The 21,376-nt window shown below is 50.1% G+C and overlaps 1 protein-coding gene across 1 annotated transcript; it reads left to right on the top strand.

The window, feature by feature from the left end:
- Positions 1–7,347: 7,347 nt before the first annotated feature.
- Positions 7,348–8,307, top strand: LOC139999952 (olfactory receptor 14C36-like). Its single transcript, XM_072029622.1, has one exon. It carries the CDS (start codon positions 7,348–7,350, stop codon positions 8,305–8,307), a length of 960 nt encoding a protein of 319 aa, XP_071885723.1.
- The last annotated feature ends 13,069 nt before the right edge of the window (positions 8,308–21,376 follow it).

Below are 21,376 nucleotides of genomic sequence, written 5' to 3'. Positions count from 1 at the left end.
AGGTGATTCTTATTCTGAAGGCTAATTTCCAACAGGAAAAAACTATTGCTGTCAAGAAGTGTGTCTGCCCAGGTGAGGGAGGGAAGCCAAGAGATTCCTTCAGGCTGTTTCCCAGCAGGTTTCCTTGCAGCCCCAGGATATGCTTTTCAGGATATGCTGAGGAAACTCATTGTGCCTTTCCGCAGCTATAAACTGCTTCTTTGCTTCTTCAGATGAATTACTGTTTATGTAAAGACATGGAAAGTCTGTCTTAACTTCTGGAGGGATTTGTTTGGTTTTGTTTTTCTATTTCCCCGTGTGATAATGTTTTCCACAAAGAAATGCTGTTTTTCATCCTGTTGTACTCAATTACCAACATGTAAGAGAACCAAGAAAAGGACCCTAAAGGTCATGTAATTTCAGCCCCTCTGTTCTGGGCAGGGTTGCCAAGCACTAAAGCAGGCTGCACGGAGCCGCATCCAGCCTGATGCATATCTTGTGTGACCCTGAGGCTTTGCATAAATAAGAAGCCAGAGTCTTTGTGTATTTAAACAAAATAAATGAAACCAAAACAACTTCTTTGTCTGAGACCCACTCTCAGCTGATCAGGAAGTAATGGCAATAGCAAACACCTTTCTGGCTGCAGCAGCTCGGGTCAGGCTGCCCTGGCCCTGGGGCAGTGGGAGATGCTTGAGGACCTCCAGGGATGGCACGGAGGGGCTGCAGGCCTCTGAGGATCTGCTGCAGAAGAGAGGAGGGGGCACATCAGGGGACACTGACCTCTGTACGCTTGTGCCATGGATGTCCGCATCTGTGGGGCTGAGCCCTCTGTGCCCCAGGAGCTGCTGTGGTCTTCAGAGGGGCTGCGGCTGTGGTGGCAGTGCCCAGAGCCGTGCAGCAACCTACAGTGGGCACTGCCATGGGGCCAGTGCCACTGGGCTGGGCAAAAGGCAGGGAGGTGAGCAGAGGGCAGGGAGGTGGGCAGGGGGCAGGGAGGTCAAGAGCTGGCACTCAGGACCTGTGTCAGGGGAATGGCCAACCGTGTCGGTCTTGGTCCTGGCCCAGAGCCCTGCAGACCTGGAGCAGGGCTGTCTGCAGAGGCCCCCATGGGACGTGACTGGGTCAGGGCAGGGGCCATGGGATGGAGGAGGTTGCAAAGGCAGGAGGGCCATGGTGGGAAGGGACCATGGGGGTGCCTTTGGGATTGTAATGGGGGGAGCTCCTCCCAGCAGCACTGAATGTGCATTACCATGTGAGGTGCCCTGGCAGCATGGCTGTGGGACCATGTGTGGGGCAGTGCGGCTGGGACGCTGCAGGGACAGGGCACTGAAAGGAGCCACAAAGGAGCTGGCAGGGGGTCTCAGCAAGGACAGGCTCCAAATCAGAAATTTATGGCGCAGATGGAGGGATGGTTTTAGCAAGGGCAGAGCTCACCTGGAAGTGGTGTTACCAAGAGAAGTCAAGAGCAAAGAGAAGAGTTGCTGCTGGAGCTAAGGCTCAGATTTCTCACCCAGCTTGCCCAGGGCTCGTCCTGAGCAAGGCGGCCACAAGCCCTGCCTGCCCTCCTGCCTGCCCCGCGCCGTCAGGTGGCTGTAGCAGAGGGGACCCCCAGCCAGCCCCTCGATGGGGCTCTGCCAGCCCCTCGCCATCCCCTCTGCAGTGATGTCATTGCTGCCCAGGGAGCTTTCTGATGTGCAGGACAATTTCAGGGAGGACTTCTGCCCATGTGCCAAAAGGACCTACTACCACCAAGATGCATTTGGTGCTTTGAGCTGTCACTGGCAGAGGTCTTGCAAAGTCTTTCTGCAGTTGTGCCCAGGGACCTTCACTCCATTGTCCTGGGCTGGGGCTTTCACTTCAGCTGAACCTGAGTTGGTTGTGGCACAAGCAAGACGCCTCTTACAGCTGCATTCTGCATCCTCCTTCATGGGAGGGCACCACTCCATGTCCTTTGCTCTGCTCACGGTGTTTGTCTTAGCTCACGGATGAACTGGATTACATCTGCTTGAGTCTCCTGATGCCCGAATGCACCACACAATAACTATTACTTTCCCTTACTGTGCAGATTGACCTGATGGGTCTGTTTACACTAATCCCTTTTAATTTCCCTAGTTGGAATGTAACATATTCCCAGACTGGGACAAGCTGCTGGGCTCTGCCACAGCCACTTAAAGTCGCCTATTCTTGAGTCTTTCTGCCTGAGTTTATCACACATGGACAAACATGAATATTTTTGGGTTTCAGTGGCAATTTCAAGTGTAGTGAACTCCAGGAATCCACTGGCAAGTCTTCCAGGACGTGTGGTGCCAGCCCACAGGAATCCCTTGCAGAACCTACAGACTTGTCCAGGCCATAGTCTTGAATTCCCAGACTGCAGTGGCTGCCTTCCAATGATTGTGACTTATGTTAGACTCATAGAACCATAGAGACATAGAATAATGTAGATTGGAAAAGATCTCTCAAATCATCAAGTTCAACCATTTACCTAACAGTGCCACATCTACCACTAAACCATGTCCCTAAGCACCACATCTACACGTCTTGTGAACACCTCCAGGGATGACCACTCCACCACATCCCTGGACAGCCTGTTCCAGTGCATCACAACCCTTTCAGGGAAAACATTTTTCCCAATATCCAACCTAAATTTCCTCTGGTGCAACTTGAGGCCATTTCCTCTTGTCCTGTTGCTGGCCCCGGTACTGAGTCCTGGGGGACTCCACTTGTGACCTGCTGCCAATTGGATTTAACTCTGGGAAACAGAGTCAAAACCTTTACTAAACCTTAGGTAGAAAACATCCACGGCCTCTCCCTCATCCACTAAGTGCATCACCTTTCCATAGAACAGGTTTGTTAAGCAAGACCTGCCTTTCATGCCATGCTGACTGGGCCTGATCACCTGGTTATCCTGTATGTGTCGTATGATGGCACTCAAGATAATCTGCACCATAACCTTCCCTGGCACCAATATAAGACTGACAGGCCTGTAGTTCCCTGGGTCTTCCTTCTGGCCTTTCCTGTAGATGGGCATCACATTTGCTAGCTGACAGTTGACTGGGACCTCCCCTGACAGCCAGGCCTGCTGATAAATTACAGAAAATGTCTTGGTAAGTACTTCTGCTAGCTCCTTCGATATCCTTGCATTGATTATGGATGGAGAATAGCCTTAGTCCTCCTTTTGTTCCTAAGGCATTTATAAAAACATTTTTCATTCTCCTTTATGGCAGTAGCCAGACTGAGTTCCAGTTGGGCTTTGGCCCTTCTACTTTTCTCCCTGCACAACCTAACAACATCTTTGTAGTTAATCCTCCTGAGTGTCCTGCTCCTTCTTCCAAAGGTCATAAACTCTCTTTTTCTTCCTCAGCTCTAGCCAAAGCTCTGTTCAGCCACGTTGACCTTCTCTGCTGGCTCATCTTTCAGCACATGGGGATGACCTTTTCCTGTGTCATTAGGATTTCGTTCTTGAAGAGTGCCCAGCCTTCCTGGACTCCTTTGCCCTTCTGGACTGCCTCCCGAGGGACTCTGCCAAGCCGGCTCCTTAACAGGCCAAAGTCAGCCCTTTGGAATTCCAGGGTGGCAATTCTTCTAACCCCTCTTCTTACCTCTCCAAGAATTAAAAACTCTATTAATTCATGATCGCTATGCCCAAGATTTGCCCTTCAACTTTCATATTCCCCTCAAGTCCTTCTCTGTTCAGAAGCAAAAGGTCCAGCAGGGCACCTTCCCTGGTTGCCTCACTGACCAGCTGTGTCAGGAAGTTATCTTCCACCCACTCCAAAGACCTCCTAGACTGTTTCCTCTCTGCTGCGTTGTATTTCAAGCAGACATCTGGGAAGTAGAAGTCCCCTGCCAGACTGTATTTTCAGTAACCAAGTCATTACCAGCCAGTGTGTGAGTGTCTGTAGGACAAGGATGCACCCCAGATATTCCAGGCTTTCATTCAATAACCTCTAGGACAGAAGTCACTGAGCGCAAGCTAATAGATCAAAGCTCTTTTGTGTTTGTATAGAGCATTCCTGTACTCTAAATTCACCTCTAGAAGAGTCCAAAACACTCCAGGCACTCACAATTGACATAAGCTATAGCAGAATTAATGCAACCTGTTGCAAGGAGTCCAGAAAGTGCCTTCCCCGGTGACCATCTCTGGTGAAGGCCTTGGGTTGCTCAGCTTAGAATGAATGCCAGTGGAACCGGGGCTTTGCGTATCTCTGTCCCCAAGTGCGGATGCCAATCACAGAGGTTGCCCAGGTGACATGTGGCAGTGATAGCTTCTGCCAAGAGGCAAAACCCCCTCTCTTGGCATAAAGGATGAGGAAAAAAGCCTTCATCCTGTTGGACTGACCTCACAGTCATACCCAGGTACAAGGCTGCCAGGCTGTCACCATGACTGTTGCAGTGTGCCGCTCTGTCAAACAACAAGCACCATTTTAGGAGAACTCAGCCCTATTACTTATTCTGCAACTAAATGGCCACTTTTCTGACCCTGTCAGGTATCTCATGCATTTGATACCACAAAGAAAAGGTGGTGTCTCCTTCCTAGCGAGGAATAACGCCAAGTACCAGTACAGGCTGAGTAGAGGGGGAGGACCACCTCCATTGACCTGCTGGCAACACTCTTCCAAATGCACCCCAGAATCCTGTTGGCCTTCTTGGCCACAAGACACACTGCTGACTCGTGCTCAGCCTGCTGTCCTCCCAGACTTAAAGGTTCTTCTTTGCAGAGCTGATCTCCAGCAGGTCATTCCCAGCCTGTACTGGTGCTGGGGGTTTTCCTCCCTAGGAAGGAGATAGGACCCTGCACTTGCCCTTGCTAAACTTCATGGGGTTCCTCTCAGCCTGTCTCTCCAGCCTGTCAAGATCCCTCTGAATGACAGCACAGCCCTCTGGGATATCAGCCACTCCTCCCAGCTTTGTGTCATCAGCAAAGCTGCTGAAGGTGCACTCTGTTACATCATCCACTTCACTGATGAATAAGTTGTACAACAGAGAGGAACTTTGGCATGTCCCTTAGCCCTGCACCCAGGTAGGGCAATTCCTGCTGCAGGAATCAGTCAGCACACTGTTTAGAGAGGGCCAGTCAGTGTTTGCTTTGTCTGCTTGCAAGTGTGTTCCCCAGGAGAGACCCTGCTGCCTTCTAGGAGCTGTGAGCCCTGGAGCCCCAGGGCCATGTGCAGGGAGCCTGGTGGGGGGCAGAGCAAGGGAGGCCTTGGGCTGGGCCTCTGCTGCTGAGCTGGGCCGGGCTCCTGGGCCCAAGGGGAGCTCCTGGCAAGTGGGCAGCGCTGCAGAGAGACAGCTCTGCCCAGGAGCAGCTCCTCTGCACAGCGCAGCAGGCCTGGGGGCACTGCCTGCAGAGACACAGTGCTTAAAGGCAGGCAGAAGTGGCAGCATGCCCAGAGCTCCCTGCGGGAGAAGACTTCCCAGCCCTGCAGCCGGTAAGTGTCTGGCTGGAGGGCAATGCAGCCGCAGTTCCTGGAGGCAGGCTGTGAAGCCGGGGGTGCAGGCAGGGGTGCCCAGGGCTGTGGTGCTGATTTAAAGATCAAAGCCAAAATTTCTTTAAGTGGTATATTCTTTATTGCAGCGCTGGATGCACGGGGGATCCTTCCGCCTATCGTGCATGTTCGAAGTGACAAAATATCTCATATTTATACAGTGAAACAATGAATATTCAATTAGCATCCATACATAGTCATTACCTAACCCCACCTACCCTCTCTTCGTACGCTAATTAGCTTGTCAGTCCTCACACTTGCGCAAAAGTCTTCCAAGAATTGTGGGCCGGGTTCTCCAGGATGTGGGCAGTGGTCTTTGGGAAGAAGGCTGTAGGTCTTCCTCGTAATGCACTTTTCACCTTTGCTTAATCAGTTGTTTTCCAAGCTGTAAAAAAATGCTGAGTTGGCTTTCAGTTTAACTGAGGGTCGGCAGATAACAGGAAGTCTCAGTTAACAGGACAAGACAATTGACTCAAGTTATCTGAAGTCTCAGCCTGTCTAACGGTTAACAGATACTGGGATGTTTTCAAATAACAAGATGCTTAAACATAACAGAAGGTCTACAGATAACAAGATGTCGTTTACTTTGTCCTTGCTAACTTTTAACCACAAGTTTTATTCTATCCTAAAGTGAGTTTATACTATATCAGTGCAGAGCAGGGTCCCTGCTGTGCCCTAGGGGCTGTGTGCCGGGGCAGGGCCTCTGCCGCCTGCCAGGCTCAGCACTCAGCCTGCCCGGGGAGCTGCCCAGGGTGCTGCGGGGAGAAGCTGTGGGTGGAAGGAGCCCCCCCTGGCAGGGCAGGGTCCTGCTGCTGGTGGGAGGCTGCTGCCTGGGGCAGCCTGCTCACAGCTACACAGCAACCAGCGTGTATCTGAAGGGTCTTTGCGAGAGCCGGGATAAAGTAGGGGATTTCAGCTTCAGTCACAGCTTTTCTGAGCCTCCTGAACTTCTAATCTTCTCTACTTGCCTCAGTTGTAATAGAAATATTTGCTGTTAATTCCAGGAAGTGCCTAAGACTCCATGATGGCTGAGAGGTTACAAGGATCTTTTCCTTCCCCTCAGCCCATAGAAAGCTCCACCACCACATGTGCAGTGTCAGCAGGGTCTGTGTGACCTGGGCTCTAGGACATGTCCCCAGCGAGCTGCCCCTGGGCAGAGCCCTGCTGCCAGGAGGTGTCTGCAGGGCAGAGCTGGGCACCCAGCTCTGATGGGGTGGGGGCTGTGAGCTGCAGGCAGGAGGCGTGGGGACAGAGACCCAGCTGCAGGCAGGGACAGCTGCAGGCAGCAGAGCCATGGGCAGGGAATGACAGGGAGCTGTTCCCAGAAACTACATGGCAGGGTAATTTGGGCACCTCAGTGCCATCCCAGCACTGCTGATGTTTTCCATTGCCTTGACTGCCATCCAGCAAAGCCTCTGCCCCCACAGCTATGGGATCTCATGCTTTGTTGTCCCCTTGGCAGCAGGACCCTCAGAACAAAGAACACCCTCCCAAGTACCGATGTCTCACTCCATTTCCTGCCTCCCTCACTAGGAACCCTGGGCCATTTTTCTGTTTCCCCTCCCATCCATCCTGCCCTTGCTGTTCCCCTCAGATTCCCTGGGGAGTGGGTTTAAAGATAGAGCTCAAACACCAGAATACTGAGTCCTGCTCTGGATGTGCATCCCTGGGAGCAGAGTGCCCAAGCTATTCTAGCCAAAATGGCTCTGGTCCCAGCCTAGTGCTGGGAAATAATCTGTCTCTGTTCAGGTCACTGTGGTTTATGAACATCCAGCAGAGGTTTTCCTGGAGTTATCCTGCTGTAGGATGTTGAACAGTCTGCCCAAAGTTTTCCATGTGCTTTTCTCTTTGGACAGGCCCCAAGGCCAAGAGGCATCAGATGTCCAACAGCAGCTCCATCACCAAGTTCCTCCTCCTGCCATTTGCAGACACACGGGAGCTGCAGCTCCTGCACTTCGCACTCTTCCTGGGCATCTACCTGGCTGCCCTCCTGGGCAACGGCCTCATCCTCACCACTGTAGCCTGCGACCACCGCCTCCACACCCCCATGTACTTCTTCCTCCTCAACCTTGCCCTCCTTGACCTGGGCTGCATCTCCACCACTGTCCCCAAAGCCATGGCCAATTCCCTCTGGGACTCCAGGGCCATCTCCTATGAAGGATGTGTTATACAGGTCTTTCTCATTGTCGTCTTGTTTTCAACAGAGCTTTCTGTTCTCACCATCATGTCCTATGACCGCTACATTGCCATCTGCAAGCCCCTGCACTACGGGAGCCTCTTGGGCAGCAGAGCTTGTGCCCAGATGGCAGCAGCTGCCTGGGGCAGTGGGGTTCTCCATGCTCTGCTGCACACTGCCAATACATTTTCCCTGCCCCTCTGCCAAGGCAATGCCTTGGACCAATTCTTCTGTGAAATCCCCCAGATCCTCAAACTCTCCTGCTCACACTCCTACCTCAGGGAAATTTGGGTACTTATGTTTGCTATCTGTTTAGCATTTGGCTGTTTTGTTTTCATTCTTTTTTCCTATGTGTGGATCTTCAGGGCTGTGCTGAGGATGCCCTCTAGGCAGGGTCAGCTCAAAGCCTTCTCCACGTGCCTCCCTCACCTGTTTGTGGTCTCCCTCTTTGTCATCTCTGGCTTTTTTGCCTATCTGAAGCCCCCTTCTATCTCCTCCCCAACCCTGGATCTTTTGGTGGCAGTTCTGTACTCGGTGGTGCCCCCAACATTCAATCCCCTCATTTACAGCATGAGAAACAAGGAGCTCAAGGGTGCTATTAGGAAAGGAATATCATGGATATTTCTGAATGGTGATAAACTTCCCCTCTTTCTCCACAAATGACTTCCTGGATATAATTTGAATGCCTGGTACTTGTTTCATTAAGAATATTGGTATTTTTATCTTTATCCTTAGTTTCATTTCCATTTATTACTTAGAAAAAAAGGCTTATTATTCATCCAGCATCTCCTGAAGTATTAAACTGCTCTGTTTACTCTGCACAGTTTTTCCCTCCCTGCATGTCAGCATCAACTCTCCTTTAGCATCTGCTTAGTAAAACAGCATCTCTCCAATGCACTGCCTGAAATCCTGCCTCTTCTTTCAAAGCTGGTGTCAGCAATAGGTCTGAGCATTGCAGTGGTTTCACACTGATGGACAGCTGAACTCCACCACACCACCCTTTCACCCCTGCTCCTGAAAGGTACAGACAAAGAAAATGGAGTTGGAAAGGGCTGCTGTGTTTACACAAGGGACAGGGAGATGACTCATCAATTGCAGTCATGGAAGCAGACCCTGTAGGGAGATTAAGGTAATATTTATTAACAGACTGAAGCAGTGAGAAAAAAAAATAAAAAAGAAAAATAAAAAGTGAACTAAAATGATTCAAAAGATATCCACCCTTCTCTCCTCCTCTATCTGCTGTCAGCTCTCAAAACCTGCAAGTCCTGGGCTTAGGGAGGGAGGAAGTGGGGGGCTGGAGAGGGCTGGTGGCTGCTGTGAGAGCCCTTCCTGAGGGTCCCACTTTGCTAAGGGACAATGGGGCGGCCAGGACTCTTGGGTCCTGATGCTAGGGCTGCTCTGAGCCCAAAGGCTGCTTTAATCACTGCTCTGCATATCCTCATAAAGATGGAAAATCCAGGGCCAGATTTCCCTGGGAGATATCAGATCATGTCCTGGGTGCTGAGATGCCATCCTTGGATGGCCACAGCTCTGGTGCTGAACCCCTCCCATTTGCCTTCTATGGTGGTTTTACTCTGCTAAGCAGCTCAACTCCACCACAACCTCTCTCTAACTCCTTCTTCTCAAAGGAAAAGGGGGAGAAAATATGATGAAAGGTGCTCAGGGTTTGTTCACCTAGTAAGATCAGATCAGCCACTGAGCTTCATGAAATCATAGAGTCATAGAATCATTAAGGTTGGAAAAGACCTCCAAGATCATTTGGTCCAACTGCAACCCCCTGTATTGTCACAGTCACCAGTTATTGTCATGGGCAAAAATGAATGAGCGTAGGGAAACTAATATAATTTGTTGCCTATCACCAGCAAACTAGAATAGTGAGGAGCTACAAGCAAACTAAAACCCACCTTGCCCTCCATACATCGTCTTCTCCTTACACCCCCCAAATAGCTCAGGGGAATAGGGAATGGGAGGTGTGGTTAGTCCATGATGCTTCATCTCCACCACTCCTTCAGGGTCACTATCTGCCCCTGCTCCAGCATGGGATCCCTCCCACGGGATGCTGTCCTATCCAAACTGATCCTATGTGTGCTTCCCACAGGCAGCAGCTCTTCAATATTTGCTCTAACATGGGTCCGAACCGTGGGGTCCATCTGTCAGTAGCAGACTGTTGTCCCCCATAGGCAGCAGTTCCCCCCAGATCCCCTGCTCCTATAGGGGCTCTCCATGGGCCACAGCCTCCTCTAGACCACAGCCATCTGCTCCACTGGGGGCTCCTCCACAGGCTGTGGTGTGGAGATCTATATAGAGTCAGAATGCACACAAAGGTCTTTTAATTCAATAAGTAATTATAGAACTCTGCAGAATCATGTTTCTTGGTGAACTTTTGTAAAGCAAGCATACATCTAGCTTGAATCACCATTTTTTACACACAGCAAACTTGAGAAACTCTCTGTCTGGCTACTTTTAATTGGCTGTTTCAGCTTTCCTAACTTTCCTCTACTGAGTTTGTGCATTACAGAGGACCAGGCGCAGGGGGAGGAGGGGTATTGGGAGGCAGGTGGGGAAAACACCATATTCCACATTAGCATACATTACCATTTTTACTGGTGTGATTTTTAATATGTTAATGACCCTTAATGAGCAAAAGGTCAGTCTGGAATCTTCCTGCAGTTGTTTTTCTCCTTTTTGTTTTTTATCTTCCATCCCTTATCTCCTTTGCTTCTGATATCTCAAGGCTACCTGTCTCCCTGTTTTCTTTAGGTTTCACAGAATCTTGGAATGGCCAAGGTTAGAAGGGACCTCTGAAGATCATCTAGTCCAACCCCCCTGCCAAGCAGGATCACCGAGAACGCATTGCACAGGATGGCATCCAGGTGAGTTTTGAATATCTCCAGAGAGGAAGACTCCACCACCTCTCTGTGAAACTGTCACTCTCACAGTAAAGAAGTGCTCCCTCGTATACAGTTGGAACCTCCTGTGCTTCAGTTTGTGCCCTTTGCCTCTTGTCCTGTCACTGGGTACAACTGAGAAGAGTCTGGTTCCATCCTCCTGACGCCCTCCCCTCAGATATTTATACACATGGATGAGGTCTCCCCTCAGTCTTCTCCTCTCCTATACAGGCCCATTAATCTAATGCTCCAGTCCTCTAATCAGCTTAGTAGCCCTCCTCTGGACTCTCTCCAGTAGTTCCATGTCCCTCTTGTCCTGGGGAGCCCAGACCTGGACACAGGACTGCAGGTGTGGCCTCACCGCGACTGAGTAGAGGGGGAGGATCACCTCCCTTGGTCTGCTGGCAACACTCTTCCGAATGCACCCCAGGATCCTGTTGGCCTTCTTGGCCACAAGGGCACACTGCTGGATCATGCTCAGCCTGCCGTCCCCCAGGACTCTCAGGTGCCTCTCTGCAGAGCTGCTCTCCAGCAGCTCACCCCCCCAGCCTGTTCTGCTACTTGGGGTTATTCCTCCCCAGGAACTTTCCATATGGAGTTTGCTTGTTCATTTGTTTGATTTTCCTTTCTGGCTTTGTGATAATGTTGCCTACACAGAAATGCCCTTCTCCATTCCCTTGTATCTAAGTATTCCCATCTGTGTGATCCATGGTTTCTCTAAACAATGAAACAGGCTCTCTGTGTATTTAAACCAAACAAATCTTGGTCTAAGACCCATTCTCAGCAGATCAGGAATGAATGGAAACTGGGGCTGTGGTGGCAATGCCCAAAGCCCTGCAGCAGCCTGCAGTGAGCACTGCCGTGGGGCCATCCCAGCCTGGGAGGTGGACAGAGGACAAGGATCTGGGAGAGCTGGGGGCCAGCTGGGCCAGGCTGGAAGCTGCCCAGCAGAGAGAAACATCTGTGTTGAGCTGGGATGTGCAGCCACGCAAGGGGAGGACACCCACTGCTGGCTTTGGGTCGTGTGGCAGGGATGGAGGACAGGCTGGTGCAGGAGGGAGGAGGCCGGGCTGTGCCCATCAGGCACAGACAGAGCAGGGAGGTGGCCCAGGGCTTTCGTCACCTCTTGTCATCCATGTCCAGCACTGGCTGCTCCCAGGTTTAGGGGTGCATTTGGCTGCCAGGCCATCTCCATCCTTGTGCCAGGCTCAGGGCCTGTGTCAGGGGAACAGCCAGCCCTGCTGGCCTCTGTCCTGGCCCAGAGCCCTGAAGACTTGGAGCAGGGCTGTCTGCAGAGGCTCCCGTGGGATGTGGATGGGTCAGGGCAGGGGCCGGGTGTGGCATAATGACCACACGGACACCAGGGTTCTTTTAGGATCTGTAACTGCTACATCTTTATTGATGACATAACTTCAGCTCTTTCTTACTGAGGGCCTAACTTCATCTCTCATATTGAGGACATAACTTCATTATCCCTTATCGAGGACAGGCTCCCTTCTTATACCATTCGCCCCCCAGCAGTACTTTTCCACTGACTATTCATTGGTCAACAACTTTGCCCTGCAACAGCAAACACCCAGCATCTTCCATGTCTTAACGGCTGGAGAACAAGCAACCCCAGACAACAAGGGGTCTCCTGAATCACCCTTCTTTGTTCCCTCTAAAATCTTTACATTCCTGATGGTCTCATCATTAAGAGTCTGATGTTATCACTAACCATGGGGCTTGTCGACCCCCATGGCCACACTCCCACAGCTGGGGGCTGGATGGGGATGCAAACGCAGGAGGGCCATGGCAGGAGGGGACCCCAAATGTGAAATTGGGATTGTAATAGCAGGAGCTTGACCCAACCCTGAATGTGCACTGCCATGTGCGTTGCCTTGGCAGCACGGCTGTGGGACCATGTGTGGGGCAGTGGGGCTGGGCCGCTGCGGGGATAGGGCACTGAGAGGGGCCATGAAGGATCTGCCAGGGGGTGACAGCAAGGACAGGCTCCAAAAAAGAAACTTAGATATCTGACCTTTGTGGTGGACATATGCTTTTAGGAAAGGCAAAGCTCACCTAGACTTGGTGTCTGCAAGAATATCCAGCCATGTGTACACAAAGACACAATCTTGTAAGCACACATGGATGTGCACACACAAGCGTGTACGGCTGAGCACACCCAGACCAACTGCAACTGGAAGAAGGCAGGACAGAGAGATGTGATCAAGTACAGGGTATCTGGAGTCTCTAGAGCAAGGACCAGACCTCTGGTCTCCACTGCTCCCCTCCATCTCTCTTTGCCGTTTGTCCATAGCTCACATCTCTGCCCACCAAGGGCACGTGAGATGTTGCTGTCCCTCACAGCCCTGCCTGTAATCTGCTCCTTTCTCGTGCTGTGCTTTGTCACATCCAGCACTTCCTTGTGCCTTTTCCCACAGGCTCCCACCCCATGTCCAGCTGGCATCACTGCAGGGCAGCCCTCCCCAGGGCCCAGGCATCTGCCTGCAGCTTCCACAGCTGCTGCTCCTGATGGCCTCCTGAGGCCTGCCTGCTCCTGGCCCATCGCAGTGTTGTGAGGAGGTGACCTCAGCAGCAGCAGCCCAGCCATGGTGGCTCGACAGAGCTGTCCCCTGTCAGAGCTGTCGCCTGTGTCCCGTGGGGTTTGTGATGCACTCGATGACATTGCCGTGTCTGCCTGCCTGCCACCCGGCAGTCAGGTCACTGCAGTAGGAATTGCATCACAACCCACCTCCCAGCTGTGTCACTGGGACTTTCCTCCACGTGTCCCCTTTCCCCAGCTCCCAGCACTGCTGGGTTGGTTTCCTGATAGTTTGGGCGATATAAAATTCTAGAATCCCATCCACTTGCCTGTGAGTCTCCCAGTTATCTATATGTATGCAGTAACTGTGTATATACTTTTCCATTTACTTGCACATATATCTGTAGTTACAGATGGAGCTATACAAATATATATTTCTATGCATACAGAAAGATGTGAATATTCCCACCAAGAAAGGCAAATAATACAGTTATGATTGGAACAACTTTAGCCATCTGAAGCATTTCATGAAACATTTTCACTCTGGTTTCCTCTAACATGCAGGAGAGAGTAACATGCCATGGAAAAGATCCTCCTTGAAGCAATGTCAAGATACATGCAAGACAAAGAGGTGATACGAGACAGCCAGCACGTTTTCATCAAGGGTAAATCGTGCCTGACCAATCTGGTGGCTTTCTACTATGGAGTGATTGCATCAGTTGGCAAAGGTCGATCGATGTCATCTTCCTGGACTTCTGCAAGGCCTTTGACGTGATCGCACATGACATCCTGCTCTCCAAATCGGAGAGGTATGGATTTGATGTGTGCACCGTTCAGTGGATAAGGAATTGGCTTAAACTCGCACCCAGAGAGTGGTGGTCAATGGCTCTATGTCCGAGTGCAGGCTGGTGATGAGTGGTGTCCCTCAGGGGTCTGTCCTGGGACCAGTACTGTTCAGTATCTTTATCTATGACATAGACAGTAGGACCGAGTGCACCCTCAGCAAATTTGCAGATGACACCAAACTGAGTGGTGCTGTTGATATGACAGAAGGAAGGGATGACATCCAAAGGGACTTGGACACACTTGAGAAGTGGGCCCATGTGAACCTAATGAGATTCAACACATCTAAGTGCAAGGTGCTGCACCTGGGCCGAGGCAATCCTGGGCATGAGTACAGGCTGGGAGAAGAACTCATTGAGAGTAGCCTTGCAGAGAAGGACTTGGGGGTTCTGTTAGATGAAAAGCTTGATGTGAGTCGGCAGTGTGTGCTTGTGGGCCAGAAGTCCAACTGTGTCCTGGGCTGTATCAAGAGATGAGCAGCCAGCAGGTGGAGGGAGGTGATTGTCCCCCTCTACTCTGTCCTTGTGAGGCCCAACTGTGTAATTGCACTTCTATTCGTCATTTCTTACCCATGTCAATCTTTTCTTGTATAGCTAACCCTTGGAAGGTGCACCTCATTGGAGGCAACTTGGATTTGGCTTACTGTTGAGGACTGTGGGGTTTGTTTGTTAGCTTGGTTGGTGTTAGATGTTAACAACAAAACCAACAAAAAAACTGTGCCAGTGTGCAGCCAGTTGAATGAGGAACAGAGGTGGGAATGGGTGCAAAGGAGCTGTAACAACAACCTGCAGAATACAGTGTAGAAGTCTGGTGTAAGGAAAAGTGATGCAAGTCCCAGGTGGCTGATGAGAGAGGTGGTGGGGATGGAGAGCTGAGAAGCAAGGCTGACCACACAGTCTAGAACATCAAGGAACTGTTTTCTACCTCTCCAGACCTCCTTAGGAGGCAGATTGGATCCATTACAAATAAAGAATGAAGCTACCCGTTCTTCAGAAAACTCTAAACTAATGGAAAATAATCTTAAAGAAGGAAAATGCACCTAGAAATCTGGTAATTGAATACTTTCTCTTTAAACTGCATTCTTCAAACCTCACTAATTAACTGTACAAGTCTGGGAGACTGGATGAAAATGGCTGAATGGTAATGAGCCCCATGGTGCATTTGGTGCTGAGTCCATAAACTTCAGGTAGTGAGAGGAGAATGATGTAACTGCAGGAGAAGTAAAAGTCAGAAGGAAACTTTGAAGTGTCTAGGAGCATTAATGGGCCCCAGTGAGGGTCATTACTGACAAAGCCTCCCCATGGACTTGTTAGAGCACACAATTGGAGGCCATGATTGCAGGTAGACAAAGGCACTGGGCAGGAGACTCTGCTGCTGAGTAAAGGCCTTGGTTTGTTTGGTGAAGCAGAAAGGCCAAGCCCTGGCCCCCAGCCCCTGGGCAGGGAGGTCCTGTCCCTCACCCATGGCTCAGGGCTCTTCCTGGGGCAGTAGGATGTGGGGTGTGTGATGCTGTGTTAAGGACAATGCTATGACACCTGCTGGCCTCCCCACTGGGTTGCAAGGAGGCCACAAGACCCCAGTGTCATGAGCACAGCATGTGTCCTCATGAGCCTCAGTAGCAGAGACAACTGCCATAGCCAGGGGGACAAAGACCTTAGTGCTGTTGGGGCCTTGCAGCCTTGTCAGTGCTCTTGGTATTCTCCACCGCAGGCTGTCCTGCACTGTCCTATCCCTGCCCCCAAATCACCCTTCAAGCAGGTGTCCTAACCCATCAGCCTTCTGGTACACTGTGAGCTGATCAGACAGATGAAACCTTACCAGCATCTTCCAATCCACATACCTGCTGCTGGCCTTCCAGCTTCTCAGAGAGATGTGACCAAGCTGTGTGCCTGTTGCTGTTACACTGTATAATCGGGCAGAAGGGACTTGAAAACCCACACCCAAGGCCTCTTCTTGCATGGGGTCTATCAAGCTCTGTTGTAGTTAGATTCCAGGGGCTGAAGCTGATTGGTTCAGTTTAGCAAAGAGCAGACTATATGTATATATATAATTACATTTATATATATATATATATGTATAAACTAAGCAAGCTTTATTATGAGCTATTTGCATACATACAGACCCCAGGGCGATGACACTGGTACCGATGAGCATGGTGGTTTCCCCAGTCAATGATGTACTAGAGGAAGGAGTCAGTAGGCATACTGCTTGAACGGTTGTCCCCATTGAGGCAATGTTGTCCTTGATAGTGCATTACATCTCTCTCCTCTGGTGGAGTACTCATTTTATCCCCTCCTATCCGGTAGCTGTTCTGACATGTGGGGCCAAAACATGTTACAACGGCCATCATGCTCCTCCTTGATGTTGTATAAGCACGACTACAAATGCACATGTGCACCACTTGAGTTGGTGTTGAACTGGCTCCGCGAAAGTTGTTACTTCATCCATCATTATCTTCCCCCGCTGTCCTCTGGTCAGCTTTTCCAGCTGCAAGTGTCATGAGTACAAGCTAAGCCATAAACTTTCTCCAGCCTTGCCACAGTCTTGCCAGCATTGTCTCAATCATCTAATTGACACAAATTACTACGCCATGTATCACAAACTGCTTCAAATATACACTCTTCAGAGGATCTACTGTGTTCATAGTAACACATGAGGTACATGTATCTCTACCTCTGCCCTCTCCTAATTCCAAGATTTAATAAAGACATTCAACAGTGTTGGCCCAAGTGCTGATCACTGAGGGATACTGCTAGGAACTGTCTGACAGGAGAACTTTGCACCACAGATGACACCTGGACCTGATTGTCCAGCATGCTTCCCACCCACAGCCTCATCCATTTGTTAAGTCCACATAGCACCAACCAGGCTAGAAGAAGTCTCTGGCAGACAATGTCAAAAGCCTTCCTAAAGTGCACGTAGACAGCATCCCTTTCTTTCCCCTCACCTATGGGTTCAGCAATCCTGTTTTTGTCCAAGTGCCTGGAGGTGGCTGTAGCTTGGTCCATCACCTTCTGAGGGACTGAGGTGAGGCTGACCAGCCTGAATTCTCCCCACCCTCCTCTGTCCTCTTCCAGAAGAAAGGTTTGATGTCATTCCAAATTTCAAGAAAGCTCTCTGGTCCCTCTGGCACATTTCCTGACACAGTCCAAAAAGGCAGGGGAGGGTGATGCAACAGACAGGGGCATTTGCAATGAACCTGTGCAGGGCAGGTGAGATGGATCTCATGGGGATGGTGGGGATTGTTCATGGCATCATACATGGAAGCATCAGGGTTTTGTGAGGCGTCCACATTTGAGCTGGCCTTCTGCACTTCTTGTACACAGAACAGTATTCAGAGACACAAGTCCTTCCCTTGCACACCCAAAGGCAGGGCATTGCAATGGTTGTGGTGTCTCTCTGGCTCCTTCTGCCTCTCCTAGAGCCTGGGAGGCATCTCAGCCCTGTGGTGCATTGCCCTTCTGGGTACTTGTTTGAGATACCCTATGGCATGAGGTATGGACACAGACTGAAGACATTAGTGCTCACTCAGGTTATCCTCAGCACATTACAGAATCATAGAATCATTAAAGTTGCAAAAGACCTCCAAGACCATCTGGTCCAACCACAGCAAAATCAAATGATCGGGAGCAGAGCAAAAGCAAAAGCAAAATGCAGCCAATGAGAAGTGATCTTGCAGAAGTTGCGCCCTTATGTGCCCAAGTGGCATGGGCAGTGCTGGTTTCCCTCTCTAATGTGGAAAAGGCTGGGTCACCTTCTCAAGAGAGAATTTTTGCCAGGAAGAAGTGCTTTTCTGTGACTCCTCTTTCTGCACAGCAGAATGACAAAAAGACAAACATTTCATCAAAGCTTTTCATACAGGCCCTGCTGCAGACAGGAAGCCTCACTGTGAGCTCTGGAGGGAACCCAGAAGACTGTAACAAGCACCAGGAAGATCCAGCAAGCTCAAGATATCTTCTATAGAGTAGAAAATTTTTGAAATTAGAAAGAATTCATGTCTGTGAGTGAAGGAGAAAGACATATGTTATGTCAACATGGCAATGCTGAAGGCCCTTACAAAATCAGAGATGATGAAGTTTCATTTTGGCATTTATGCCTTGGCCTAGGAGGTGGGGAATGCCCAGTGCTGGGGCATGTGTGCTCAGCTGTACCCTGTGAGTTGACCTTGCTCTCTTCCCCTCTGTCACTCCCCACACTTGGATGGACACATGAAACATCCACAATCCTGGAGGATGCATGAACCTCCTGGAATGATGTCCCTTTATTGCAGGGGGACAGTGAAATACATGAGATGCAGGGAAAGACCAGAGTGTGTGTAGCAGTGAGTGTGTATGTCCTCATGAACGTAAATGATTCCATAATTCTATAGAGAGCATGGTCAATGGGGCATAGGGCACCCTCAGCAGGTTGCTGAGGACACAAAACCGGGAGAGGTGGTTGATAGAGAAGAAGGGTGTTCTTCCATCCAGATAGACCTCAGCATGCTTGGGAACCGGAACCTAAGGAATTTTAACAAAGAGAAAAGGAAGTCCTTCCCATAATGAGAAATAAGTCCTGCACCAGTACAGGCTGGGGAGGGACTGATGAAGAGACAAGGACCTTGGGGTACTGGTAGACAGCAAGCTGACCATGAGCCAGCAGGCTGCCCTTGTGTCAAGGGTGGCCAACAGCCTCCTGGACTGCATTAGACAGAGCATTGCCAGCAGGTCAAAGGAGGCGGTCCTTCCACTCTGCTCAGCACTCTAATGCCATTTTTGCAGTCCTATGTCTGTTGCTGGGCTTGGAAGTACAAGAAGGACATGGGTTGAGAGAGCTGGTACTATTCAGCTTGGAGAAGAGACCGTTCCGAGGGTGTTCTTGTCAATGTATATACATGTCTGACAAAAGGACAGGATAAGGGAACCAGGATGTTCTCAGGGTGGCTGAGCAGCAGGACAAGAGGCAATGGCCACTAACTGACCCTAAGAAAACTTCTCTTTACTGTAGGTGACTGACGAACATTGCCCAGAGAGATACTGCAGCTTCCATCCTTGGGGATGTTCTAAACACTGCTGGACCCTGTCCTGGCCAACCTGCTCCAGCTGGCCATGCTTGAGTGGGAAGTGCTTGAACTAGACAGTCTCCATAGGCCTCCTCCAACCCTCATTATTTTGTGATTCTGTAATGCCCAACAGTGTTTCTGAGAAATTTTCTGTGGTACCCTCATCCTCAATGAGTACTGCAGCCCACGGATCAGAGCTGCATTTTGAGGATGAACATGGTCACTGTGTAGTGCTGAGGACAGGGCCAGACAGGGATTACAAAAGCCAGCAACGTCACAACACACAGAAGTGCCCATTACCCCTGCCTCCACTGTCCAGCCCCTTCCCCTGACAAGACTTAGGGTCACAAAGAACCTCTGGAGGTCTCTCGCACCATGGTCTGCTCTGAGCAGGGATAACTTAACTAAGAGATCGGATTGGTCAGTACTTTCTCCTGACCAAGTGTTAATTCACATTCGTGGTGATTTATTTTCTCCTTAAAACCATTATAAATTTCTTTTTGCCTTCTTCAAGCCTAACTCTATTAGGTGTGGCTGGGATTGAGTTAACATTCTTAGAGCAGCTTAAATAGTGTTGTTCTTTCTGTTTTTTCAAGGGCAAGAAGAAGGACCAATGAGACTTATAGGCTGGTCAGCCTCACCTTCTTCCCTATGAAGATAACAGAGCAGCTCATCCTGTCAACCATTTACAGGCAAAGAAAGGACATGAAAGTCATCGGCAGTAGTAAGCAGGACTCACCAAAGGGAAGTCATGCTTGAACAACTTGCAAAGGGAAGTCATGCTTGAACAACTTGAAAACGTTCTATGATAAAATGACTGATACCTCAAGCATTCTGTGAAATTGTGTGATCTTGGACTAAGGTTCCTGTGAAAGCTTCTCCTATCTGTTCATGCAACAACAAGCCAATTGGGATCTTCGGCTGAGGGTCCCATGTGCACAGTGATGGTCAACAGTTTCCCAAGCTAATAGAGTATCCACATTTTTGTCTATCAGAAAATTTCCAGCCCAGGTCAGCTCCTGTCTGATCCCTCCCCATTCCTCCTCTGATCAGGCCTGGTGCTCCTGGCCTCCTCCAAGTGCTCCTCACAGGACCCTGAGTGCTGCTCCACAGAGAGAGGGGACCGTGATGCCCAAGGTGCTGCAGTTACTTTGTACTGGCTAAGATGGTCAAAGTAGGAAACACCCACAAGTGCACAAGAGTCCAGTCCTCATTCTGCAACACACCTCCCTGTGACCCCCACCCCTGAACCTATGGAAAATGAAGCACAGCCAAGACAATGGAGACTGCAATTCCTGAAGCTAATTCCTGCTTTCATAAGGAAAAAGAGACCAGCCTTCTGTTCCTGCAGTGAGGAGGCACCCTTTTATTAGAGATGCTCCTCAGGAAGACAGAAATAACGCCTTGATGACAACTGTACACAAGGCCTTTGGGTTAGCAGGCACAGCAGGTTCATGCCTTTGGAGATGAGGGGTGGATAAATACAGTTGTGTATTAACATGATCATCAGAATTTAAAAGAAAAAATGCACAGACCTTCCCTGGGGTAAAAGAAGGAAAAACCTGTCAGGAAACATGGGCATCTTCCTGCTCCTGACTGTGAACCCATTGAATCAGTTTCCTGAGGGCATATATGAGTTCCTGGTTCCTCATGCTATAGATGAGGGGGTTCACTGCTGGAGGAATCACTGAGTACAGAACTGCCACCAGCAGATCCAGAGATGGAGAGGAGATGGAGGAGGGCTTCAGGTAGAAAAACATACACGTGCTGATAACCATAAAGACCACGGCCAAGTGAGGGAGGCACGTGGAAAAGGCTTTGTGCTGTCCCTGCTCAGAGGGCATCTGAAACACAATACTGAAGATTTTAAAGTAAGACAGGATAATGAAAACAAAACATCCTAGAGCAAGGACAAAACTGCTGGCAAACACCCCAACTTCCCGGAGATAGAAATCTGAGCAGGACAGTTTGAAGATCTGTGGGATTTCACAGAAGAATTGGTCCACAGCATTGCCTTGGCAGAGGGGCAGAGAAAATGTATTGGCAGTGTGCAGGACAGCATTGAGAAAGCCACTGCCCCAGGCAGCTGCTGCCATCTGGGCACAAGCTCTGCTGCCCAGGAGGGTCCCATAGTGAAGGGGCTTGCAGATGGCCATGTAGAGGTCATAGGACATTTTGAATATTTTGTTGAGATGAAAAATAGAAAGAGAAAGACCTGTGCAACACACCCATCATAGGACATGGCTCTGGTGTCCCAGAGCGAATTGGCCATGGCTTTGGGGACAGTGGTGGAGATGCAGCCCAGGTCGAGGAGGGCAAAGTTGAGGAGGAAGAAGTACATGGGGGTGTGGAGGTGGTGGTTGCAGGCTACGGCGGTGAGGATGAGGCCGTTGCCCAGGAGGGCAGCCAGGTAGATGCCCAGGAAGAATGTGAAGT

This window comes from Anas platyrhynchos, chromosome 30 (assembly GCF_047663525.1).
Source record: "Anas platyrhynchos isolate ZD024472 breed Pekin duck chromosome 30, IASCAAS_PekinDuck_T2T, whole genome shotgun sequence".
NCBI lineage: Eukaryota > Metazoa > Chordata > Aves > Anseriformes > Anatidae > Anas > Anas platyrhynchos.
The sequence above is the reverse complement of the archived record's forward strand: the minus strand, read 5'-3'. Positions and strand labels throughout refer to the sequence as shown.